Source organism: Pseudochaenichthys georgianus, chromosome 19 (genome assembly GCF_902827115.2).
Source record: "Pseudochaenichthys georgianus chromosome 19, fPseGeo1.2, whole genome shotgun sequence".
Lineage (NCBI taxonomy): Eukaryota > Metazoa > Chordata > Actinopteri > Perciformes > Channichthyidae > Pseudochaenichthys > Pseudochaenichthys georgianus.
Genome location: NC_047521.1, coordinates 6,534,664 through 6,561,725, shown reverse-complemented (window position 1 = coordinate 6,561,725; position 27,062 = coordinate 6,534,664). Strand labels below are relative to the sequence as shown.

Sequence of the window (27,062 nt, the reverse complement as noted above, 5' to 3'; positions counted from 1 at the left end):
GTGGGACTTTGTTGGTATGGTCCCCTGCAGTTGGTAACCAAACTGTTACCTGGGCATGCCTTGTATATATTTATAATATTTGACATGCTTTTGAAGTTCTAATCTGCTTTGTTGCACAGCATCCTCTAAATTGTAGTTGAAGAACAATAAACAACTGCAATTTGAAATAAAAAAAGTGGAACGTGCCTTCTCAGTTTGAAAAAAAACGTGTTTCCTCCGTGGTCTCTTCGGTGTAGGACCGGTGCGAAACTGTCGGTCGCTAATGTCTGCAACACCCGGTGTTTGAGTTGTGGGATGGAGTTTCGTTGACAGACAGTAACAATACGTGACATTTGTATTTAGTGTCTCTGTCTTCATACGCAGCGACATCGGGAGGACTCCCCAGTGCAACATGGCGGATACTATTGTAAGCATAACGGCATGTTTTATTAACGGCAGTGAAGGGTAGACTCGGCTAACGTTAGCTAGCTTGTTAGCCGAAGTCCGGAGTGATGAGGCAGCAGAATTAGCTTGGTAGCTAACGTTCGCTGGCTATCATTAGCAATGGGTGACTGGGGCCTGTTTAGCTATCCGGCTAATATTAGCTCATAGGCTCTCTGACGACATTTAAATAATAAAAGGCGTCATTGGATAAAAGAAAAGCTACATTTAAGAATACAACTGTATGGCATCCCATTAGCCAAACATTGGCCAGCATATAATTGGTGGATATAATGGAAGCCAAGATGTTGTTGATTCATTAAAAGTTGACTGCGAAAGACCCCTCCACACCGTGACGGCTTTAGTTAACGTTGTCATATTCGACATGTTTTTGTCGTTACACCAAAGCTATTTTATGAAAACTAGAGACTCCTAGGCTAACGTTAACATTACTTTTTTGCACTGTCATCGCTGTCATAGTATCCTGACACTGTCACCACTGTAAAGAGGGGTAGAGGAGGATGGCCATTGTTTTTATGACAAGTGATTGGAAATCATATTGAAAATGTAACTAACAATGGAGTGTCCTATCCCAATTGCATGAAATGGTATAGCTTATGTCTTTGTCTCTTTTTAGATCGTCAGGGTACAATCCCCAGATGGCATGAAGAAAATTGCTTCTACCAAGAGGGACACTGCTACTGCTTTTTTAAAGAAGGTATGGTTTGAAAAACACAACCGTTTTCAAGTAATAATGGGTTGAACTGTCAAATCACACAATCCACTTTTGCTTTCTTTTTGAAGCCACCAGTGTGTGCCAGGGTACAACAACACACCATACCGTCCACCTGTTATCATCCTTTTTCTACAGTAATGCAGTCACCAACATGGGAATTGATATCACAAAGTAAACATGTGTTTCCCTGGGCTGTGCTTCTGCCTGCTCATTGTTCATTTATGTAAGGAGCTGTACAGAAAGTGCCAGAGTAGGTCAGCCCTGCACTGCCTCTTTGTGCTAAGCTGGCTCCTAGAGCTGCATGATATGACGGAAATATCCGATTACTTACATTTTTCAAGAACATTATTTATTGCAGCTCTGCCTTTCTACCCTTTTCATTGCACTGCTTCAAAACAACTTATTACTTATATACAATTATAAATTACTTTCAAAATGTTTTCACTCACCATACATTTAATTAAAAACAAAAGGTACCAATGAAACAATGAATGATAGTCACATTTTAAAGTGTATTTTTCTAATGGAATTCTCTTTAAACAAATTAAAAAAATCCCTGTGTGCAATATCACTGCTATTCACGATGTGTTCATTGTGAAAGCATCCCTATATAGCTATATTGTGCAACTCTACTGGTTTCCGCTATTAACACATGCCTTGCCAAGGAGATTTGTGTACAATTCAGCCGACTATCATGTTGTGATTACAACCCAGACACTTCAGAGAATAAACAAACGTCTTCAAAAGATAATTTGGCCCTGTAATGTGATATATTTGTAACAACTATCCCCTTCTGTTAAAGCGCCTACAAATAATTACTGCTTTAAATGCATTTGAGTTAATGGACTTAAAAAACCTAAAATAGAACCATTTTCCAGCAGCAGACCAGTCACAGTGAAGCATTGCAGCAGCACCTCATTAAAAATGTATGTCTCCGTGTTGAGGCAGGATGGTGTAGCCTGCAGATCAATGTGGGGAGATGGGCTCATTCCCTGCGGATGTGCAGCCTTTGATAGTTTGAATAGAAAGCCGTGGATCAGAGGTAGACAGTGCAGAGACCTGCAGGTTAGTATCTGGAGAGGGAATGAAAGGAGATCAAAGTCATGTTGTTTCTCATAGATTCTGACAGAACACAGTAATATCTGTTCTTTTTCTGTGGATTGAGAGAAATCGTGACTGCTGCTGTGACATGGACATGGATAACCCATTTATAATCGAGTTGTTGTTCGAACCCTTCCCTGTTTCCATTAGCCAATATCCCATTTTCTGAAACACAAATAGGCAAGCTGAAAGAGGACGTATTATGCTCATTCAGTGGGTGTGGGAGAGAAACTCCCTCTGGAGAGAACTTCGCACACAATCTATATAACACACTACAGGAAAGGGAACACCTAAAAAGCAGAATAGTTTCTCTCCAAGTAATCCAAAGGAAACCAGGATACTGTGTTATGGAAGCACCTTAGCCCAGTTATCGAGCAACGTTTACTTTCCGCACCAGCACAGCTTCAGCCAGGTGACGTTACAGAAATACAAACCATGCTGACAGCCACAGACACGGAGTCTTGTCTTTGGGTAATTAAAGAGGATGCTTATCTTCATCCACGGCTGTGTGTGTGTGTGTGTGTGTGTGTGTGTGTGTGTGTGTGTGTGTGTGTGTGTGTGTGTGTGTGTGTGTGTGTGTGTGTGTGTGTGTGTGTGTGTGTGTGTGTGTGTGTGTGTGTGTGTGTTGTGTGTGTGTGGTGTGTGTGTGTGTGTGTGTGTGTGTGTGTGTGTGTGTGTGTGTGTGTGTGTGTGTGTGTGTGTGTGTGTGTGTGTGTGTGTGTGTGTGTGTGTGTGTGTGTTGTGTGTGTGTGTGTGTGTGTGTGGTTGTGTGTGTGATATGCCCTAGAAACAAACAGCTGATGGCGTGCTAAAGCGGTTACAACAACAATGAGATGTTATTTTAAGCTCTCAGCGCTAACAGAGCGGTAAATACATTAGCAATGAAGTGGACGTAAGTGTATCGCGTAGCGTTTAATATTTCATGGCGCTCTCTGGTCTGGCTTGTTTGTGTCAACAATAGAGCGCCTGTGCAAATAGAATGCAGTAACCTAGTTACTAAACTGTATTTCTTTGAGGAATGAATAACCTAATTTATTTATGCACATATAAACATTATTATTCTTAATATAGGATCATAACCAGAATCATTGCTCATGTCCAATGCAGTCCACGGCTTTGTCCTCAAGGATTTGGACCGTGTCTGCTCAGTTGTTGCATACCGACTTTGAAGATTAAGAAAAAAGCTCTGCTCGATGGTTTGTGATGGTCTATTAGTTTAATTGTCAAGAGGTCAATGCAGCCGTCTGAAACATTCTTCTATAAGTGTCATCCTGATTTAGTTTTATGCCGAGATACCGTTCTGCTCTTAGAAAGGTTCATTAATTGTTAACTGAAGTGATGAGACGGAGGCTTATGGAGCCTGGTTGTCCTCCTGATACGTGATGTGGTGATGGAAGTACCAGCTCGGTGTGATCTTAGCAGCTTAGTTTGGCTTCATGCTGAGTTTCTCTCCTTCCAAGAGGCTCTGTGCTAATCTGCTTCTGTAAGGTGATTGGTATTGTTCGAAGAGAGACACCTTTCTTTGCACATATTCCTTGAACTCTTTCTAAGAGTGGATTTTAAGGATACTTCTGATATACTCATCATCTGAGACTGATTGAGAACATTGTGTGTTTTGATCCTCTTAAATGGATTTCATTTGATTCGATGAAATACAAGTGATGCATTCTAATCAGAAAACGTACCTCTCTCTCAGGTGGCCAAAGAGTTTGGCTTAAATTCCGAGTTTTCTGTTTACCTGAACCGCAACAAGACCGAAGAGCTCCTTTCCCAGAACAAAACGCTGAGCCTGCTTAAGATCAAGTAAGTAAACGTGTACAGTGTTGGGCATCAGTAGTCTAGATCCTTCCTTCATCAAATTGAGTTCTGCGAGTTTTTGAAAAAACACAATGTAACTTTTAAAAGTATCACCCATGTGCCTGTATCTGCTAAAAGAAATTAGAAAACAATCGTACAGTCAGTGTGAGAAAAAGTTTTTAGAGAGTACTCGTCCATGGACAAGTGAGTTTGGCAATGTACTTGTCCGAATACATTCTTCACTTGGGGCCACTGGAATCTTCTTCTTCGTCATCGTATTTTACATTTTCCCACGGTTTTTACGACACCGCTAACGTAAGTGAGCGGTAAGATTTGACTGCATCACACAAAGGGTTGGGTATCGTTTGGATTTTAACGATTCCGGTTCTGCTTTTCGATTCCGGTTATTTTCGGTTCTCGATTCCGGTTCTTTGAGAGGGTACAAATAAGTCAAACTGGGAGAAAAATATATTTATGAAAACATTAAGTCAAATCTGTATTCCTATTTACAAATCACTTCATACTGTTGAATTTCTTACGGTTATTGAATACAATTATATAAAAATAATCTATGCATTGTTTAGTTAGTTCTGTGGTGCAGTTTGAGAATGTACAGTTGGCCCAGTGTCCTCTGATGTGACACTGCAACCTGCCTGTGAGACAGAGTCCAACCACACATGTCCAACACATAGGACATAACCTAATAATAATAATAAAATACATTATATTTATAGCCTAAGGCCTAGCGCTTTCTACAACTCAAAGACGCTTGCACGCTTACACATGTCCTGCAATACACATGCTGCAGCTGCCCAGCTGCTCACTGTTTGTAAAAGTAAATAAATAGTATTTTCATTTCCATAATGTACTTTCTATACCCTGCTTCATAAACAATACTGACATCCTGCTCCTCCGAGTCTGGGGGTCCGGGGATGTGAGGACAGCGCGAGGACAGACAGGGAGGCTGCTTCACTTCATAAAGGGAATGGCGGTCAATATTAACAACATAGGAGTTAAAACACTTAATAACCTTCATTACGTTTTAGAGAAAGAACATAAGAAAGTTTGACAAAGATGAGGCTGTTAAACAGGCAGCGGATCCGCTGTGTGTAGAGAGAGAGAGAGAGAGAGAGAGAGAGAGAGAGACGCTGAGCTGCACCGTGCAGCGATCAGCTGATACGGAGCATAGAGAGAGAGAGCTGCGGTCCGCGGGGCTCGGCCTCGCCTCCTGTCCTCACAACTCTTATTAATCCCGGTACCGGACAATTGTTATTTGTTCCTACTCGGAACCGAGTTTTGCTTCCCAACCTGCCACTGTGCTACATTTCCGCTCCGCCCCGCCCCGCCCCCGTCTAACTGTACAGGAAGCGGCGAGATGCATTTGATTAGGAATCGACAAGCAGAACCGAAACTAACATTTCTAAATGAACAATGGCGGACACGTACACTTTGCGAATGAGTTCTGCCTTTTGTAAACTGAATGTATCAATAATTTGTCAATAAACGTCACTTGTCCGCCGGACAAGTCAATTGAAATATCTACTTGTCCGATATTGTAAATAACACGTCCCGGACGGTGGGACGTGTAATGTAGTATTAGATTAAGAAAATACATATTTGAATAATTATCCAAAAGTTACATGGGTCACACGCTTTGTCTTCTCTTCTCTGTAGGCATGGCGACATGCTGTATCTGGTCCCTTCAGGGTCCCCTTCCACCTCGGGGGAGGTGATGGACACGGCCACCCCGCACACATCTTCATCCCTACCACCTGTCTCAACTGCCTCATCCTCCTCTTCGTCCTCCATGATCCCCCGGTCCTTCTCAGCGCCCCAGGTCCAGGAGGACGAGATCGATCAGTATCTGTCCAAACAAGACGGCAAGATCTACAGGAACAAAGATCCACAGCTGTAAGAGAAACAACTCACTGCTGCAAACTAAACCCACATGTCAGGGACCTCATGATTCTTTCCTTCTTACAGATGTCACCACGGTTCCCTTGGAAAATGTGTGCACTGTGTCCCGTTAGAGGTAAGAGACTTTCACTTCAACTATCCAGACTATAATGCAAAGATTTGTTTGACTTATTTTACCTTTTTTTGTTGTCAGCCTTTCGATGAAGACTACCTGAGTCACCTCGACCCGCCAGTGAAGCACATGTCATTCCACGCATATCTCCGGAAATTGACCGGTGGAGCCGATAAGTAAGTAGTTGTGTTAAACATTTATTAAATATGCAGGGTTCGTACGGGTGCTTGAAATCCTTGAAAATGCTTGAAATTTGACGTGGTGTTTTCAAGGTTGGGAAAGTGCTTGAATTTTGGGAATGGTGCTTGAAATTGAGATAAAGTGCTTGAAAATGTAAATGCTTTACTTTTACAATAAATTGCTGTCTGACTGAATAGTTCGCTTTTTAGATTAAAAGAAAAGAATTGTTTCGCTTCTACATAAAACAGCCCCGCTCCGGCCTTCCCGCGCTATGCGCGCGACCTGCAAGTGTTTTTGTTTGTGTGAACTGGGCATTCTGATGAGAGATAGAGATGACAGGAGGTTGCTGTTTTAACGAGCGTTGACTATCCGAAGAAAAATACAAGCCATGCTAAAACCATGCAAAGGTTGCCAAAAAGAAATGCAGTTGTTCTCGATGGGAGAGTCTGCGCTGGCGAGCCACTTAAAGGTAAGCCGTAGTAGAGCATGTTGGCATAGGCTAACGTTGCATGTTACGTTTGTTTAAGCTAGTAACGTTAGCGAACTCAATGTGGGATAATTGCTTATGCAGGTGACAATAATTTCAGAGGAGCGCACCTATCGCCATCCTGTGGTGTTTCATGTCACACAGAATGATTTTAAAAGCAATGTATTTCTACTGGTCGTTCGTGGCTAAACCTGCTCCATCGAAATCAGTCGCATTGACCCGAAGACACATTTTGAGTTATATACTGTTGGAAAGAGGATATTCCTAGCTTTCTAACGGAGGAAACATATTTTCGTTTGTACTGGTCTGGGGGAAGCTCGCGAGTGTGTGTGTGTTTGTGTATTTTTGCGTTTGTGTGTATTGTGTTTGTTTCCCGGGGAAAACACTCACGAGAAACACCGGCTGTTGTTGTGCCTGCTGTGACGTCAAGTTCTCTGCTTGTAATTATGCCGAAGCTTCAAAGCTGTATTTATCATCTGAATTTGACGAAACAAGTTTAATATTCTGAAAGCTAAGACTGTTTATTTGAAATCAGATGAAAACAAACTGTAACGGACCCTGCCGTGTTATCTGATTACTATACGCCATATATTCATAATTTCAGCCGGAGGGAGGGGGAGCAGCGCTACGGAACAGCAGAGTGGCGAACTTTAGTGGAGTAGAAGTGTAGTACACAGTTGCATAAAATGAAAGTATAAGTATTTTAAAATTGTATTTAACCCTCTATCTATGGCATAGTGTTGCCCTCAGGCAACAAACCACTTTTTTCGATCTCACACTGGCCCTCTACATTTATATATATATTTAAATATACACAATGTCACCTGACATGCTGGTGTCCAATAAAATGAGGGAATTATATGGGTGAGGCATTTTGTTTGTTGGTGGAGCAGTCCTTTCTGCAAGCAAAACTGCAGGGGACTCAGGGCCACCACTTGGTAAGATACATTTCACTTTTTAACATATTAGAAATGTACACAACTTAAAATAAACACACACACACACACATACACACACACACACACACACACACACACACACACACACACACACACACACACACACACACACACACACACACAACACACACACACACACACACACACACACACACACACACACACACACACACACACACACACACACACACACACACACACACACACACACACACACACACACACACACACACACACACAACATACACACTCACACACACACAACCTACTGACCCAAAGGACCTTCCCTCAGTCGCCCCCCCCCCCAGCTCGGCCACAGTCCGGCTCTGTAGGCGTTGCAGTGTTGCAGTAGTCAGGAAGGCAGGGAACTAATTGTTACCTTGGCTGTGTAAGATGTCAGTTTGTTTACTTCAATAGATTTCTATGCTGTTTGGTATAATAAAAAAAAGGACTTTTGTGAAGGTGTGTGTCTCCCACTTCCATTTCCTTTCATGTAAATAGTTTAATCCTGTGATTGCTCCTGCATGTTGTGTGAGGATGCATTCAGGGAGTCGTGTGTTCTGCAGACCTGTGGCGGAGTACTCATCCGCCGCAGAGTAGCGAATAAATCCAGAGAAATTCACTCGATGGAGAAGGGATGTTAAAACCCAAACTGGAATCCGGTCTGTCTCAATGAGCCTTATTTTCTGATTTTAAAAAGTGGTTATACATTTTATCTTACGATAAATCAATATTGTAAAAACCAAAACTCCTACACAGAAACTGACCTCATGCTGTTACTTAGATTAAAGTCTTATGTTCTGTTTTTATTAGATAGAGAAATACCGTGCGTTTTATGGGGAGTTTGTCTATAATTTATATACATATATATATATATATATATATATATATCTTTGTATGATGTAGAAAGTATGTGCTCTGTGGCCTCGCTCTCTTCACACTGTGCTCGGTTGGTCACATTGTATCAAAATAAAACGTTTGTCCTAACCTTGGAGAGCCATATTTTTACTGCCAACCTAAAAGGACCTCAAACATGTTAATAAAGAATTTATTGAAAAGTTATTTGGCTGATTGTTTTATATTGGCTCAGCCAGGTTATATGGGATGCCCAGTCCACTTACATATGGGTCACTCATTTTAAAATATTTTATTTTTCTTTAATTTGTCATCCTCGTGTAGAATGCTATTACGAAACACACATTTGGTTGTTTATAGCATAAAGAACATCTGATTTAATGTGAGGTAGGGAAATAATCATTTGAGTATAAGTATGTGCATATAAATATGTAATTTACAAGTGCCGCTGTAAGCTGCTTGAAAAGCTTGAAAATGCACCTTGAAAATGCTTGAAAAGTGCTTGAATTTGACTTTGGAAAAGGTGTAAGAACCCTGAATGACCTTTTCTTTAATTTGTTGTTCATTTTTGACACTTTTTTTTCATTCCTTCCAGAGGGAAGTTTGCAGCTCTGGAGAACCTCAGCTGTAAGATCAAGTCGGGCTGTGAGGGCCACCCCCCCTGGCCCGAGGGGATCTGCACCAAGTGCCAGCCCAGCGCCCTCACCCTCAACAGACAGGTACGGGAACGAGCCTTTGTGTCTGAAGATGAAGCTTTCAGTGAGTGCAACAACAGAGGGGGGAAAGAAAGAAGCTTTTGTTTTGTTCCCGTTTTGTCATTTCTTACTTTGTAAATTCTCTTTTCTTTCTTGTCTTCACCTGTCCTGTAATCACTTAATCATTACATTAAAACACCTACAAAAACTAAGAAGCATCAGGATCAGTCTTGACATTTGGATATTATTATTATAATTATAATAGAGTTTGTGATTCAGTGAAAATCTTTAGGACATAGTATTTGAAGAGTCCCATTACAGGGTTTATGTAAAGCCTATTATTAATTGGGTAGCTCTATACATTCATTTGACTATTGACTTGTATTGTAATATCCGACCCGGGCCCTTTGCCGAATGTCGTTTGTCTTTTTGTTCCCTGCCTTTTGTTCTTTGCCAAAAGTATATATTTAAATAAATGTAAGAGAGAAGATTACACAGACGCTGGCCTGCTCTGGAATGATCTCCACTCAGCAGCGAGCCAACAATAACCCACATTCTGTCCAGCACTGAACAAACGGCAAAACAATTGTGTTGCATGTTTTTGCATCACAGCTGATGCTGGTCGACTTATATGTCCTGTCAAATACTTTTCCTTGATATCCACGTACATTTTTTAAGATATTTAATTGCTGGTAGTAATGGATTGAGTATAAAATCATAATAATTTAATTCAAAGCGTTGACCACGAGCAGCATCTACTATGCAACTACACTTTGACATGTGGACAGGTGGAGCTGGTGTTGGCATTGAAACAAACAATAACCCGCTCTTGTGTTTGGGCCCTGTGGCCAAAATGAACCCCACATGCTGAAGCATAAATGTGTCTTTCTCTGTTCTTCTCCCAGAAATACAGACACGTGGACAACATCATGTTTGAGAACCACACCATCGCTGACCACTTCCTGGACTTCTGGAGGAAGACGGGCAGTCAGAGGATGGGATACTTGTACGGCAGGTTCACTGAGAAAAAAGACATCCCTCTGGGCATCCGAGCCGAGGTGGCCGCCATCTACGAGCCGCCACAGGTGAGCAAATAACTCGAATGTATCACAGTTCATTTCAGTGTCCTTTTGTTTCGTATACTTCAGTCTGGCCTGCCATCAACAAAGAAACTCCTCATTCATTATTTGAGTTGTCATGTGATGGTAACACTTGTCCCTGCTGTGTTTCAGAACGCCAGTCAGAACAGCCTGGAGCTGGTGGACGATCCTAAAGCTGCAGCTGTGGACGAAATCGCCGCCAAACTGGGCCTGACCAAGGTTGGCCTTCTTTTGCTTGCTCTGTTTAGCACTGCTTTGTTCTTACATTTTAGACAAAGGTTTTCTTTTGTACCTTTCATTTAATCATGAAGGTTCTGCAGCATTGAGACCAACTTCAAATTCAAGATGGATTAGTTCTTCTCTGTCAAAGTGTTCCAGCTCTATGCCTTTGGCACAGAAATGGATTTACAATTAACATTGTGACTGCAAAGGGAACTGAGTTGACTAACATATTGCACTAGGAGTCACGTGTTAATACAATTAAGTGTATATCAGATTAGCAGGTTTAAAATAAAAAAAGGGGACATGCAGGAGTGGTGCTGTGTGTGTGAACGCCATTAACTCTTCCTGTTCTTGTTTCATTCTGTTTGGACGTCCTTTCGTGGACGTATGAATTAAGATCATTTTACCCTTATTTTTTCGGCTTCACCCAAAAGTGAATTCCAATATTGATTAATCTACTGATTTTTGTACAATTTATTATTTGGACAATAAAATGTCAGTAAATATTCAAATATACATGTCCATAAAAATGTTTACTATTAATTTAATTTCAAACCTTTATTTACCCAGGTGTATCCCATTGAGATCATTGATCTCTTTTTCAAGGGAGACCTGCTCAAGTAGGTTCCACATAAAAACAGAACAACAAAAAGGACATGTTACAGCATCATTACAGGGTTTACAATTTACAATAACTATCCACATGAGCAGGTACCAACAGCTTCCGACTGAGTAGCATCCAACCGAGCTTTAAAAACATTTAGTGGCACCAGATTGCTCAGTTTCCATTTAATTTGCAGACTATTCCAAGACAGAGGAGCTGCGCATCTAAAAGCTGTCTTCCCTAAGACAGTCCTAGCAGTTGGCACATTTAATAAAACCACAGCATTCGATCTCAGGCAGTAGCCACATACAATCCGCCGTGAGATCAGGGAGCAGATATAAGATGGAAGTTTCCCTAGCATGGCTTTGTATATAAAAATGTACCAGTGACTGAGCCTCCGTACAGTTAGTGAAAGCAAACCAGCCCTTGCATACAGGGTACAGTGATGGGTTAATGCTTTACAGTTTGTCACAAATCTCAGTGCACTGTGATACGCAGCATCTAACTTGACCCGGCAATTGGCAGGTGCATTCATATAGACCAGATCCCCATAGTCCAGCACAGGTCAAAAGGTCACGGAGCCTTTTCCTGGCCTCAAGCGAGAAGCAGGACTTGTTCCTGTAGAAGAAACCTAGCCTAACCCTCAGTTTTGTAAGCAGGTTATTGACATGACGTTTAAAAGTGAGACAATCATCAAGCCAGGTACCTAGGTATTTGTAACTATCTTTATAAGACTACAAAAACAATTAATATCCACATTTCCGAAGCACAAATTATGAATAGGTTATTTTGCTTTAAAAAAGACTAACATTAATAATTTTTACAGATTGTTAACTAATTTTTTTGATCAATTTCTTCCTGTTCCAGGTGGGCTGGATCTTCTCTGACCTGCTCTCTGAGGACACGAGGATAGGAACCGTCCGCTACACGAGAAACAATGTGAGGATGCAGCTCACTAAGAGAAAACCTCTTCACGACACAAATGTGCTGCTCTCCCCTAGGGGTGGGCGATATTGAAAAATATATTATCACGATATTTTTCAAGCAGTATCACGATAGACGATATATATCACGATATTTTTTCATGTCGGTTATTATGGTTATTTTTCAAGTTACTTAACAGTACAAGCACCTACAAGGTAACAGAAACTAAAACAAAAAGGAGTAACAAACCAAAATAGCATTTCAAGCTGGTTTTATTTCTGAAATGAATCCCTGAATGAACTTCTTATTATGGGAAATACGAAAACGTCTTTTTAAAACTACAACTCCCAGTAGAGACGTGCCATAGATAGAGAACATGTTGCGAAACAGAATAGCCAGCATGTGTAGTTCGGGGGACAGGGTGGGGGAGGGGGGACGCGGTGGACCCGTTCAAATCCAGTTTTGGACAGTCTGTGGTTCCATCCCATTTCAAGTGCTGTTCGAGGCTCGGCGTAACCCTCGGAGCACACTCTCCAATCACAGAGCTTGAGGACTATCATGGGGTTTGTCAAACAGAGCACATGGTGTAGTCCAAACGATAGCTGGGGATTCTGGTTAGTGTAGTGTCTTCTGCCATTCTTTTATCACGATAGATACGATATCTCTGAAAAAGTATATCGTGGAGACCTAATATCGTCACGACGATATATATCGTCATATCGCCCACCCCTACTCTCCCCTGTTGTTGTTTAACATGCTGTTTCTGCTGTCAGGACTCACACTACCTGAGCGCAGAGGAGTGCATCACTGCCGGATACTTCCAGAATCTACATTCAAACCCCTGCAGACTCTCCAGAGACGGACATTTTGGCTCCAAATTTGTGACCGTGGTGGCAACAGGTAGGTTTATATTCACTGAGGCTGAAGTGATGCGGTCATTCTTGCCTAAACCATTGTATTTGGTATGATGCGTTTATATAAGCTAATATCATCTGGTCCTAAAGACTTCCCAGTTTCCTCTTTACTAGTATTAACTATCACATGTAGCAGGAGAGGTTCGACAATTACAATGTCACTCCAAAACCCCCAAATATTTAGCTTTATAGGATTTATGACGGAGCGAAACACAAAATCTCAACATTTGAAAAGCTGAACAAAAATCCGTTTTTGCATTAAGAATGACTTTACTTTATAAATCAATGATCAAAATAGCCAGATGATTGTCTGTGGATTGACTGCAAAGGTCTTATCGTTACAACTCAATACAACCAATCATTACAACATGTGAATTGTCTTAACTGGTACACCATGGGTGGATTTGAAGAGATATGAATTTTTTTTTTACAAAAGCTCACACATCCAGACAATTTACAAGGTATATCTTTAGCTTTAGCTTAGCAGGATCACGTTTGGATAATAAAAGCAAATTACACAAAGATATCCAGGGTCTTTTAAACTGGCTTTGTAGTACAGGCCACAGGTAGAGCCTCTGCATGTGCTAAAGGAGTCCTTACTCTAGCACTCGGGGTTCTATTACTGCGTGCAGCAGTATTTTTGTCCCCCTTTCCTTTCTATTGAGGCAAAACAAAACTTTATACATAATCATATGAAATTACAAACAATGCGGCTGACAATCTTAAAATGAACATTCCTGTTAATGTGTCTTAGCCAGCCGACTCACAAGTATTAACTGACAGTAAAAACAGCATCAACATAAGCGTTGTTAAAGAGTCTTACTTCTTCTCAGGTATCTGCATATATAGTAATGTTGAGTCCAATGGAGCAGCTTAACTCAGGCCAGATGCTCTCAGGTCCGTAGGATCAAGGACACATGTTTACACTTTCCCTCCTTTACAACCGTGCCAATTATTGGTTCCAGAAAAGTACACATGTAACAGTGAGCTCATCACTTTCATTTGCATTAATGAGACGCTGACGTCATGGCTTCACATCTGAAGCAGAAATGTCCATCTGTTTTTATTTTCCTTTGTGTAAAGACGTAGTGTGTTTGCTAATCAGTTTCATGTGTTAAGAGCTATTAGATGAGATACAAAGCACACTGACAGAAAAACCCTTAAAAAACGTTAGCCGTGTGCCAAACTTCTTAGTTGGTATTTTAATTGGTTCTACAGATCAGGCGGGACTTGTTTGTATTTTTGTAGAGAAATAAAGTGATTAATAAAAATGAAGCAAGATAAAAAGATTCATAAATAACACATGCAGTGGGGCAAAAAAGTATTTAGTCAGCCACCAATTGTGCAAGTTCTCCCACTTAAAAAGATGAGAGAGGCCCGTAATTTTCATCCTAGGTATACCTCAACTATGAGAGACAAAATGAGAAGGAAAAAAAAATCCAGAAAATCACATGGTCTGATTTTTAAAGAGTTTATTTGCAAATTATGGTGGAAAATAAGTATTTGGTCAATAACAAAAGTTCATCTCAATACTTTTTTATATACCCTTTGTTGGCAATGACAGAGGTCAAACGTTTTCTGTAAGTCTTCACAAGGTTTTCACACACTGTTGCTGGTATGTTGGCCCATTCCTCCATGCAGATCTCCTCTAGAGCAATGATGTTTTGGGGCTGTCGCTGGGCAACACGGACTTTCAACTCCCTTCAAAGATTTTCTATGGGTTGAGATCTGGAGACTGGCTAGGCCACTCCAGGACCTTGAAATGCTTCTTACGAAGCCACTCCTTCGTTGCCCGGGCGGTGTGTTTGGGATCATTGTCATGCTGAAAGACCCAGCCACGTTTCATCTTCAATGCCCTTGCTGATGGAAGGAGGTTGTCACTCAAAATCTCACGATACATGGCCCCATTCATTCTTTCCTTTACACGGATCAGTCGGCCTGGTCCCTCTGCAGAAAAACAGCCCCAAAGCCTGATGTTTCCACCCCCATGTTTCACAGTAGGTATGGTGTTCTTTGGATGCAACTCAGCATTCTTTCTCCTCCAAATAGTTGAGTTTTTACCAAAAAGTTCTGTTTTGGTTTCATCTGACCATATGACATTCTCCCAATCCTCTTCTGGATCATCTAAATGCTCTCTAGCAAACTTCAGACGGGCCTGGACCAGGATTTCAGCTAGGATTTTTTCTCGCCGGTCAAATGTCCGGGCAGAATTCATTTTACCGGACTAATTTGAAACTTACCGGTCATATTTCAATAATAATAGTTGTGTAGCAGAGTTTCCGTTAGCAGGTAATTACCGGACTATGAGCAGATATGCTTCAGTTTAAAACTCAGTTCACGGGGCTCATTTTTATATTGCTTCAGTTTATAATCGTAACAGATCGAAAAATTCAGATTAATTTTTCAATAAATGATTCCACAAACAACAAACAACATAATTATTACATTCAAACAAACTACTTGTAGTAGATAACGTACATTATTCAGAAGTTTACATCAACTTTGAATAATAACACGGGAGAAACGGATCCTCTCTTTTCCCCTCTCTCTCCCTCTCTCTCCTGACAGCACGTCAGTTTCTCAAGCAGCTCCTGCAGCCCGCTAAACAGAGAGCGGGGCTTCAGGTGATTATGCAGAGCTGCGTGTCTCGGTCAGACTCAGCAGCCGATCTGATCTCTCTCTCGCGTCCGGTTACACTTCACTCGCGTTTATGTCCATATCGATCAGATCCAGCTCTCCTGATCGGCCTTTATAGAGAGCACCGATCAAACTATTAAGAGTGAATATCGGCCGATAATGACCGGCGGCCGATCGATCGGAGCCTCCCTAATTATTACCAGACATTTTGACCGTCAGGTTTTGAATTTACCGTTTTTTTATAAATGTTACCAGCTAAATACCGGTAATTACCGGCTAACGGAAACCCTGGCCTGGACATGTACTGGCTTAAGCAGGGGGACACGTCTGGCACTGCATGATTTGAGTCCCTGGCGGCGTAGTGTGTAACTGATGGTAGCCTTTGTTACTTTGGTCCCAGCTCTCTGCAGGTCATTGACCCGTGTGGTTCTGGGATTTTTGCTCACCGTTCTTGTGATCATTTTGACCCCACGGGGTGAGGTCTTGCGTGGAGCCCCAGATCGAGGGAGATTATCAGTGGTCTTGTATGTCTTCCATTTTCTAATAATTGCTCCCAGAGTTGATTTCTTCACACCAAGCGGCTTACCTATTGCAGATTCAGTCTTCCCAGCCTGGTGCAGGTCTACCATTTTGTTTCTGGTGTCCTTTGACAGCTCTTTGGTCTTGGCCATAGTGGAGTTTGGAGTGTGACTGTTTGAGGTTGTGGACAGGTGTCTTTTATACTGATAACGAGTTCAAACAGGTGCCATTAATACAGTTAACGAGTGGAGGACAGAGGAGGCTCTTAAAGAAGAAGTTACAGGTCTGTGAGAGCCAGAAATCGTGTTTGTTTGTAGGTGACCAAATACTTATTTTACCGAGGAATTTACCAATTAATTCATTACAAATCCTACAATGTGATTTCCTGGATTCTTTCCCTCCATTCTGTCTCATAGTTGAAGTGTACCTAGCATGACAATTACAGGCCTCATCTTTTTAAGTGGGAGAACTTGCACAATTGGTGGCTGACTAAATACTTTTTTGCCCCACTGTACATATATTCAATTTTCACTTATTGATCATGATAATTGCACCTATAATGGTCGAATTGTACGCTTGAAGAAAAGAATATATACATATTTAATGGATACAGAACATTGTACTACATAGATGACACCTATAGTATAGCATTGGACTAGAACAAAATAACAATGTATATAATGAGACAGGATCACAGACGATGATGTCATTTTGTTAATCTAACCAATAACAATTTTAGCAAAAACTTTAACTTTGAAATGAGGGAACCTGAAGTGGTGTAATTCGAACTCACTCCCGGGTCTTTGGACTCATTCCTGCACCACTCTATTCAGTCAACAATACAAAAACTGTGATAGTGATTATTCTTCAACCAACTAATGAATAAACGTGTGTTTCTGTGTGCAGGGGGTCCAGATAACCAGGTGCACTTTGAAGGATATCAGGTGTCCAATCAGTGCATGGCTCTGGTCAGAGACGAGTGCCTGCTGCCCTGCAAAGACGCTCCGGAGCTGGGCTACGCTAAAGAGTCCAGCTCCGAGCAGTACGTACCAGACGTCTTCTTCAAGGTGAGGCTTCCTGCGTGTACAAACAACATATCTTCACTATCCATATTCCAGGGTTCTTACGGTCATTAAAAAACTGGAAAAGTCATGGAAATTCAAAATGCTAATTCCAGGCCCTGGAAAAGTTATAGAAAACAATATTTTTCCAAAGGTCATGGAAATTTAACTAAATCAAATATAATTTATATTTTATCTAATCGCCGAAATAGTAATACTATAATGATAATAAATACTGTATCGTATAGTAATGAAACATAAAATGGCATTTAACCTGTTAAGCCCCAAAGACCCCTTCGACGGGTCTTTTTAATTTTTTCACGACACTGTGTCTCAGGGCTTCTTAATATTTAAAAAAACTATGAATGTGTCGTACCCTCCTAACGGGAAGAAAGTCAGCTAACTGATGATACGAACCATTTTTACCGCAACAAAACACAAGTCTCACAAGAAGGGTCTAAATGAGCCCTGAGCGAAAACATGCTAACGCACTTAGCACAGAACTCTAGCTATACCAGGGTTTCCCACACATAGACTATACTTGCACGTCACCTCAACCCCCGCTACCACCACCCCCCCAAGTATATTTCAGATCTGTGGGAAACACTGGCAGTTAATACACACAGGCGTTGGAGCTGTTCTTCATGAAATCCCAGAAGGATGAAGTGCTCTGACAAACAGTGCCATCTTTGCGCAAAATGATTATACAGGAATGAAAACTCAATAACTAAACATGTTGTTAAAATAGAAATAAGTATCATCACTGAGCGATCAGAACTCGTGACAGGGGAAGCAAATAGACAACACACAACGTAGCTTTAGGTAGCAAAACACGGAGATATGCTCACTTTAGCTGTTATTCTGATCAAAAGTTGTGTTCAATGGCATTAAAACGAGAAAAACGCTGCTGAAGGTTAATCCATAGGTTAATCCAATGTCTGTCACTTTGAAAAAATAATTGATAATCCATAATTCCATTTTTATGCAAAAATCGGAGAATAAATATTAGCTGCTAATGGTAGCCACTAGAGGTTAGCGCAGCTTCCGGTTTTTGCTACGCGTCACTCTCACCCCTTATTTGGTAGTGTATGTGGAACTTTCCCTCGATTCCATTGGCTCTAGCGGTTAGAAAGAGATGTCAATCATCACAATCGACCAAGGGGGGCCAGAGATATGGAAAATCCACCCAAATGACCCCAGAAGTGTTTTGTTTTTTTCTAAACCTCTCTAAAAAAGTCACATTTCACTTGTTTTGCATCAGTCTTGATACAGGGTACTTATTATATGTTATAGTTTGGATTCCTAAAGCTTTTAGTCTACCATCCCATCATTCAAGGGTGGTTTTCACTATAAGTAATGTGTTTTTTTTGGACGGACACAATAATTTACATTTTTTTACTATGTTCAATCTGAATTTACTTTAAAATAAAATAAATATATTGATTCTGACTCTTCTACATCCAACTCACAGGTTTATCATTGCTTTGAGAAAAAAAGATTATTAATTTTCCCCTTTTTAGAAGTGTAGTTATTTGGGCTGCACGGTATTGAAAAAAACTGACATCGCGATTTCCCCCCCCCCCCCCCCTGCGGTATATATTGCGTTTTTTTAACCTGTTAAACCCCAAAGTCCCGACGGGTACTTTACTTTTTTTTTTTCGCGACAGTGTCTCAGGGAATCGTAATATTTAAGAACCTCTTAATGTGTTATACCAGATTAACGGTAATAATCTCAGCTAATTGACGATACAAACCATTTTTACCAAAACAAAACACAAGTCTCATAAGAAGCATCTAAATGACCCCTGAGCGAAAAATGCTAACGCACTTTGGCACAGAACTCAAGATAAAAGTACCCTTATTATTACTTATCGTAGCTGCATTTACAAGATATCCGATTAAAGCTGAGGTTCCACGGATTATTTAGGTATATAGTATCATCACTGAGTGATCTGAACTCGGACAGGGGAAGCAAACACAGGCATCACAACACGTACCTTTACGTAGCTTCTAGGGGAGCTGTCTCACCGTAGCTGTCAATCTGATCAAAAGACGTGTTCAATGGCATTAAAATGAGAAAGAAAAAACGCGGCTGAATCGGTTAATCCATAGGTTTTTAACATCTCTGTATAAAAAAAATGATTTAATTTATAATCCATAATTCCATTTTTATGTAAATATCGCAAAGTAAAAGTTAGCTGCTAATGGTAGCCACCAGAGTGGCTGCTGCTTCCGGTCTTGGCTATGCGGCAGTCCAGCGCAGTCTAACCCATGAGTCTAACACACACACATTACCAAATAAGGAGTGAGAGTGACGCGTAGCCAAAACCGGAAGCTGCATACACTCTGGTGGCTACCATTAGCAGCTGTTGTGCTCCGATTTTTACATAAAAATGGAATTATGGATTATAAACAATTGCTTCAAAGCCACAGATACATTATCAACCTATGGATCAACCGATTCAGCCGCGTTTTTTCTTTCTCGTTTTAATGCCATTGAACACGTCTTTTGATCAGATTGACAGCTATGGTGAGACGATCTTCAGTAAAAGCTCCGTAAAAGGTACGTGTTGTGATGTCTCTGTTTGCTTCCCCTGTTGCGAGATCGGATCGCTGAGATACTATACTTAAATAATCTGTGGAGTCTCAGCTTTAATCGGATATATTGTATGTGCAGTTTCGATTAGTAATAAGGGTATATTTTTTTGAATTCTGTGCTAAAGTGCGTTAGCATTTAAAAAAAAAAAGTGAATAAAACCGCACGTCCCTGCGGTGTGAATACCGCGCATGCGCATACCGTGGTTATCGCCATGACACGGTATATCGTTCAGCCCTAGTAGTTATGGTCATTTGTTCTGGGAATGTCATTTTCGAGCCTGAGACCTGGAAAACAGGCCTAGGGCTTAACTGACGAGGTATTTTGCTGGTGAGATTTTAGTTGCTTTAGCCTGTAGGACAGTTGTCACCAACCTTTTTAAGCCCAGGGATCACCGACCTCTGCCTAGGTGAAAGGCGAGATCTACCTATTGCACAAATGAGTGAATAAGACGGCCCAGACAGTGCTTCCAATTTGAGGCCTTTTATATAGGCTAATTTCATCTGAATTACTGTTACAATAAAGGCTCCATAATCAGCTCACGGCATATAGGCAGGGGTAAAGTGCTAATTTTTATGAGTAGGGGGCGGACCTCACCTCCTCTAGGGGGGTCCGGGGGATGCTCCCCCGGGAAGATATTTTTTTTTAAATATTGAAGTTGAAAGCATCAATCTGGTGCACTTTGAGAGCAAAATGAAGAGATCTATGGATACCTCTCTCAGCACCCATATGAAACAGAACTGTAAACAGATTTTCTTTTTCTTTATGGATATTTTACAAATCACTCCTTTTAAACTGTATTCTTGTTTTACTGCCATAGTATTTCTTACCTGTTTTTAATTTATTCTCTTATTGTTTGTATAACTATAATGATCATATGAATGTGTGTCGCGGAAATAATCTTTTGAATAATTTGTGACAAAACCGTTCTAAACACTCAGAGTCCTTTAGCTCACCTGAGCCCCTCAGTCTGACAGGGGAGGACTCTCCTTCAGCTTGTTGTAGAAACAGCTCCTTATGTCCGTTAGTGCAGCTAGCTAACCAGATGCTAACATCACGGTCCCCGTTAGCACCGGTCCCTCTCTCTCCCTCTCTCTCCCTCTCTCACACTAAATGCGCTATTGCCACACACACACACAGCGCTGATCTTGAATGACACAAGCACACGTGTATTTCCATGCAACTCTCTGATTGGTCTGGTGACTTGCCTCTTCACTGAACACGGGAAATTGCAGTCCTGCCATCCTCTCTTGTGTCATGATGAGGTTCACGTAAAGCACGGTTAATGTATTATATTATTGAGGTGTCTCAAATATACGTCAATCAAGTGGCACCTGCTAACGGGGTGGTGGATGTTAGGTTTACATCTAAAAACGTATTTTTCAAACATTATTTTTATTTTATTTTAATTTATTTTGTTACTTTTTTTTTTAACGGTCAGCGATCTACCCACACTCGCGAACGACCGGTCAATCGCGATCGACTGGTTGGCGACCACTGCTCTAGGAGCTAGTAAGCCTACTATTTGATTTGTTTTAGATAAGCACAACATGTTTCATATGCAGACCTTATTTTCCTGTTCCATGTTAAAATAAACCATTGGTGAAAAAGTATATGAACCCTGATATTATATAACTCTGTTTTTGAACTTAATTAACTAGCACTTTGCTATTACGGCCAGGTGTTATGAGTTTGATCATCCAGATGTTTGTATCCAGGTATTGAGACTTTGTTTGTGATCATTTATTTTCCCTCCTACCATTCTACAGGACAAAGACAAGTTTGGAAATGATGTCACGTTTCTAGCTCGGCCTCTGCCTGTGGAGTATCTCATCATAGATGTGAGTATGACTGTTTCTACGCTCAGCACCTATACATGCAGCTTTTTTCTTTTATTACAATTTAATTTACTGACACTATTTATTTATTTTTTCAGATTACTACCACTTTTCCAAAGGACCCCCAGTACACCTTCTCTTCTACACAACGCTTCCCCATTGAGAACCGGGACATCATGGGAGAGACACAAGTGAGTCATTTCTGCATCAACTAAACCCAATACAGGTGGCTGGCAAAACTAGTTTCTACATTTTCTTGTTAAATACATTTTATTTTGTAATTTATTTAAAGTCTTACATTTGGGAAATATACCTTAAGGCTGAAAAAAAATGTGTTGTACAAATATCAAACGGATCCAAAATGTGTGAATAAACCCTAGAATTGTTTCTGTAATGATGAATCCCACATCGCTTGGGTTGCTATTATTCCAAGTGTTTAAGTCTTGCCATTTTTATTTGTTTTAAAGGGCCATAATGCTTTGTAAAATACTGAAATAAATTGAAAAGCATATTCAAAATAATAAGAATATTATTGCAAATTAGTGTTGTCACGATACCAACATTTTGGTTTCGATACCAAGTCAAGAATTGCGATTCCGATTCTTTTTCGATACTTTTCTTAAAAAAAGGGAAACAGTCTTAAATGTAATTATTGTGCTTTATTTCACACCAGAACCATAACACAAACTTTTAAACAATGAGAACAATAAATAAAAGAATTGACAATAATTTGTATTAAATACAATTAAGCATCATCTATAATCAACTTTTTTGTTTTTCGCTTCTGGCGTCTTTTTTGTCAACAAGCCGAGGCGCAGCGGCAGTTGCACTCCCACTTGCAGCCATGCTTCTCGTTTTCTCACATGCTCTGGCAGCTAGCGCGTGCACGAGAGGGGAGGGACTTAGAGCGTGCTTGAGAGGGGAGGGACTGCAGGCACGGCTGCAGTGCAGGGAGTGGAAGCAGAGAGCTGAACACACACGGCTCTTATTAAAAAGGCGGAGTACCGTCATTCTTAAAGTACCGATACTAATGAAACGGAGGAATCGTAACGTTTTTAACGGCAGGGTATCGCGGTACCTTTCAAGTATCGGTACACCGTGCAAATTAAATCCTATATTTTTGTTCAACTATAGAATTGAAATAAATGTATTAACCAATTATTCCTGAACACGTATGCAGTAAATGTGAGATATTGGGTATGTGTATATTCTGTCCATCCCAAGCATTGGTTAATGGAAATGTTTGTTAAAATAAGTGCTTTAAATACTGTATGAATCCTCCTCTCCTCATAATAGAGCTTGCACACGGCTACAGTTTGGTGTTTGAGAAAATGAGGGTAACTGAGCTTTTGAATTCCATACCCTCCGGAGGTCAGAGGAAGTTATACATCTTGTTTTTTGTTTTTGTGTGTCTGCAGAACTTCCACAGTTTAGCAACATACCTGTCCCAGAGCACCTCCACGTCGTTCCTGGAGATCGTGTCGGACTTCCATCTGCTCCTCTTCCTCGTCACCAATGAGGTCATGCCTCTGAGAGTAAGTCCATACTCCCTTTGTTTTCCTTTTGCTTAGCAGCAAACGGGTTATCGCGAGCCCACATTCTTCTCCAGTCTGGAAACGGTTACTGTTGTGAGGATGTTTTCACTCATGCTGACAGATTTTGAAACTGGCCCCAGGCCCATCATGACGATCAAAGGGTGATAACAAATTGTTGGATGCTTGATCAATTTGGACGTTTTCTATAAAAAGCAGACTTGTACCAGCTGGTGTATTTTATCCCTGAATTGTCTTGCGGATAGATGAGAGTTTGTGTTTGTTTGTGCAGGACAGCATTGGGTTGCTACTAGATGCAGTGAGGACTTCTGATGAGGATCTGGCCCAGACCTGGAAGAAGTCGGAGCAGTGGGCCACCATCGAGCAGCTGTGCAGTAAGTCTCTGCCCATCACACTCAGCCATACCCGTACAGATCTGGTTTGTGCACTAGTGTGGAATATTTAACTGATACATCTGGTTACAGAAATCTTTAATACCTTTTGCAGTTCGAAAATAGTCAAAACTGTGACACATTTTGATACATGACACTGTGTTGTGTTTTCCTTTTTAATTTGTCCCCTTTCTGTACAATAACATCTTTTAATTTGATGACGAGCATATACTAGTATTCTATCTTTGCCCTATTTATAGGTGTGTTTAGGTGTGGTACTTCAGAAGGTTTGAAAAGGGCTTGACTTTGTAAAAGAGAAGCCTTATTGTCAGACTAAGACATACAGTAGACTCGCCTTAAGTAGAAAGCTAACGTTAGGCTATAAACTAAATGACAGTAACATGACTGCACTAAGCTAAAGGGCAGCTAATGTTTGTCTTGATTACATTTAGTCTCATTTAGTTACTTGTTTGCAACCGCACTCACTTTTGTGACACATAGAAACTTCACCAGTGGGGTATTTAGTGACGCATTTGATGTTGTGGGACAAAGCATGAAGATCTATTTAGCTTGTGTTAACCAAAAAGTAGCTAATGCTGTGTCCTCCCTCTCCTCAGGTACAGTGGGCGGGCAGCCCTCCAGCTCTCAGGGTTACGGGGCCATGGGCGGCCCCTCGGCCCCCGCCTCCTCCTCGGCCATGTGGTCCTGCCTCCACTGCACCTTTATGAACCAGCCCGGCACAGAGCACTGTGAAATGTGCAGCCTGCCCCACAGTTAAAAAAAAACACCCTGCCCCCCTCCCCCTATGCCCCGCCCTAATCTCATCCCCCCCAGCCAATCTCATCGCTGCACCAGGACAAGCTGCGAGATTTGGATTCCCTTTTTTTGTTTTTCTTTCGCCTCGCTCTGAAGCCTTCCCATCTCCCAGGCTGCTGATGAAGGGGATGCACTCGTTTACACCCAATTCAATGAGTAAATAAAATAAAACCAGACTGTGATTATTCTGTATCCCTCCTCACAGCGGCTCTCGTGAGTCTCGTTAAGGTAAAGCACTTTTCTTTTGGCTGAGGCCCCTTTCCCTCAATCCCCCCCACCCTGAAAAATCAGCCCATCAAATGAGACTGGAGTGTTTGGATGTTCCCTCACATCAGTGCCCCTCTCACTCTCACGACGTCTTCTGGAATAACGTGCTGTGTATGAAACACCATTTGAGGAATGATGCTGTTATTTAATTCTTTATTGTTTGTATCTGATTGTACTGACACCTTCATGTTTTTGAATCTGTGGGCTCTACTCACGCAGGTCTCTGACAAGCCCCTTGAAGTACAATCATCAGTCAAAGCTCAGACCTGAAAACTCTTAAATAGCTCCGGAGTAAATCCACGTAAGTAGAGACTTTATATTTTCAGTATTAATTTACTTTAAGAATAAGTCCCAGAGTTGAAAAGGCATCAACAAAGAGCGTTTCACCCCTTACTCAACCTTAGCAGTGGTTTGAACCCGAGCAAAACTAATATGTAGCTTATTGCATCAGCTGTGTGTGCCGTCTGATGAAACCCAACTGAATGGCCAACATTATTACTGACTTGCACGATATTAGCCGTGAGGTGCTTCTAGAAACAACTGGTGCTCGCCAGTATCCTCTCCGTCGCTCCCTACCTGGGATTCTCCTTTGGTGTTCTTGCTGCGCTGCGGACGGGGGCCCTGCTGGGTAACCATGACGCATCCTTGAAGACTCCAAGTGTGAGGGGTCACTGGTCACTGCGAGGAGAGAACAGATGCATATTGATTTCACTTGTCTCAAGCAGGATGATTATGGTCCGTGTTGGAACTAAACCTTGAAGTTGGCATGGTCTGATTTATGTTCTACACATAATTGTAATCTTACAACCATAAACCAAGAGCCTCTTCCAGCAGGAGACGTCAGATGGATGTTTGTTGTCAGTGTTGTGGAAGGGGCTAAGGCTTAAGCCAATGTGAAAGCACTTGGCTCTCCTCAATGGCACTACAAAGGGTCAGTTCATCTAAACTGCAAAAAAGATTTCCATAGCTTTACGATATTCGATTACACAGTTTATACGTCTCGGAGTCTGCCTTGACCCCTGCAGTTGATGCAGATGATTGTGCTAAGAGCATGTGGGCGGAAGTTATCCATATAAGGAGGCAGACATCTCAGAGACAACAAAACAATCTCCATTTTACACTGCTGTGAGTGGGGACATTTTTTTTTCTTCATTTCAACTAAGTAACCTTTAACATATCACAGTCAGCAGGATGCATATGAGGATAGTCGGTTAAAACTGGTTCTTTTTCTATTAAAGTTTTTTTCCCCTTTTCTTCTTTTTGAGACACATTTGTCGACCAAAACTTGTGATATCATTTGAAACTCCCACATCTGGCAACAAAATGTTGAATTAAACGACCCCGCCTAGATTCTCGTAGCATTTCTAGCATCGGTTCAGCGAAATGGACCACGTTGACATTGTCCATGCAAAGTTAAGTGGGAGTCTTGGTAAGCTAATGTGTTGCCATAATGCCGTTTTTAGTACTATCAACAATATTCTAAAGGAACATATGTCTACATATATTAAATGAAAAGCCAGTGTAGTTTTTAAAATCATATTTAATGTCTGTCACCAAACTCATCTGGTTTGACTTGAATGCCTTTGCTCATACAGCAGATTTGTAGATCCACGTCCTCCGTATGTTTGCTGCTGACAGAAAACATTCACATCGCTACTTTCTTCTTCCTCAAACCTTTGTGCACTTCGCCATGAAATAGTTCCATGTCGTTACTTTGCTAAAAGGATCTGGCAGGAGTGAATGACTAAATACTGTGGCGTTTCATCGGGGTGTTGCCGGGGAAACGGGCTTCTTAGTTTGGACGAGAGACGCTGGTTTGCTATTTATGAATTAATGAGATGTGTGCTTTGTAAGAGCTTGACAGTGATTCCATGACATATATTTTTAGTTGTAGGTTAATTTGAAAGAAGCTTGTGTGTTTTTTTGGTTTCTTTCTTTGCCCAGTTGATATCATTATTGCCCCCCCCCCTCCCGTGTGAGTTCTTAAGAGCGATTTCTCTGATGTCATGCTAACGGACGGCGGTGACCTTTTCCTTTTGTATTGATCCGGGCCGTTTGCTGAGCGAGCATGCTCTGGTCTTACAGCCGGTCCTGACCGAGGACACAGAACGTTGTATGCTGTTGACCTGGATTTGAAACAAAATGATAATAAAAAAACGACAACAAATTCGTATTGCTGGTAATGTCTTTGATTTGTTAGTGTCAATCTGAAAAGTCAAAAAACAAGGCATCATTTAAATGAAGACTTTTTAAAGAGTTTCATTCAAAGAACAGGAAACGCTTAATTCTTTATAGATTTAGCTTCCATTACTTGTTTTAGGACTTTTTTTAATGATCCATGGACACATAACTTCGTTCTATTAAAGGGAAGTCTTAATGCT

The 27,062-nt window shown here is 41.1% G+C and overlaps 1 protein-coding gene across 1 annotated transcript; it reads left to right on the top strand.

The window, feature by feature from the left end:
• The first annotated feature begins 222 nt into the window (after positions 1 to 222).
• On the top strand, positions 223 to 26,854 carry nploc4 (NPL4 homolog, ubiquitin recognition factor). The gene is made up of 17 exons (XM_034107372.2): positions 223 to 406; positions 1,058 to 1,138; positions 3,954 to 4,060; positions 5,729 to 5,965; positions 6,038 to 6,086; positions 6,165 to 6,259; positions 9,160 to 9,283; positions 10,165 to 10,344; positions 10,492 to 10,578; positions 12,053 to 12,124; positions 12,883 to 13,009; positions 17,086 to 17,246; positions 21,606 to 21,677; positions 21,773 to 21,865; positions 23,093 to 23,209; positions 23,499 to 23,601; positions 24,216 to 26,854. The coding sequence occupies exons 1-17, from the start codon at positions 392 to 394 to the stop codon at positions 24,374 to 24,376; spliced, it is 1,881 nt and encodes a 626-aa protein (XP_033963263.1). The 5' UTR covers positions 223 to 391; the 3' UTR covers positions 24,377 to 26,854.
• Positions 26,855 to 27,062: the final 208 nt, after the last annotated feature.

Excerpts from the sequence above, each read along its gene's own strand:
- nploc4 (XM_034107372.2), top strand. Across the intron at positions 12,125-12,882 it reads TCCGCTACACGAGAAACAAT|GACTCACACTACCTGAGCGC; the intron begins GTGAGGATGCAG and ends TTCTGCTGTCAG. Across the intron at positions 13,010-17,085 it reads TGTGACCGTGGTGGCAACAG|GGGGTCCAGATAACCAGGTG; the intron begins GTAGGTTTATAT and ends TTCTGTGTGCAG.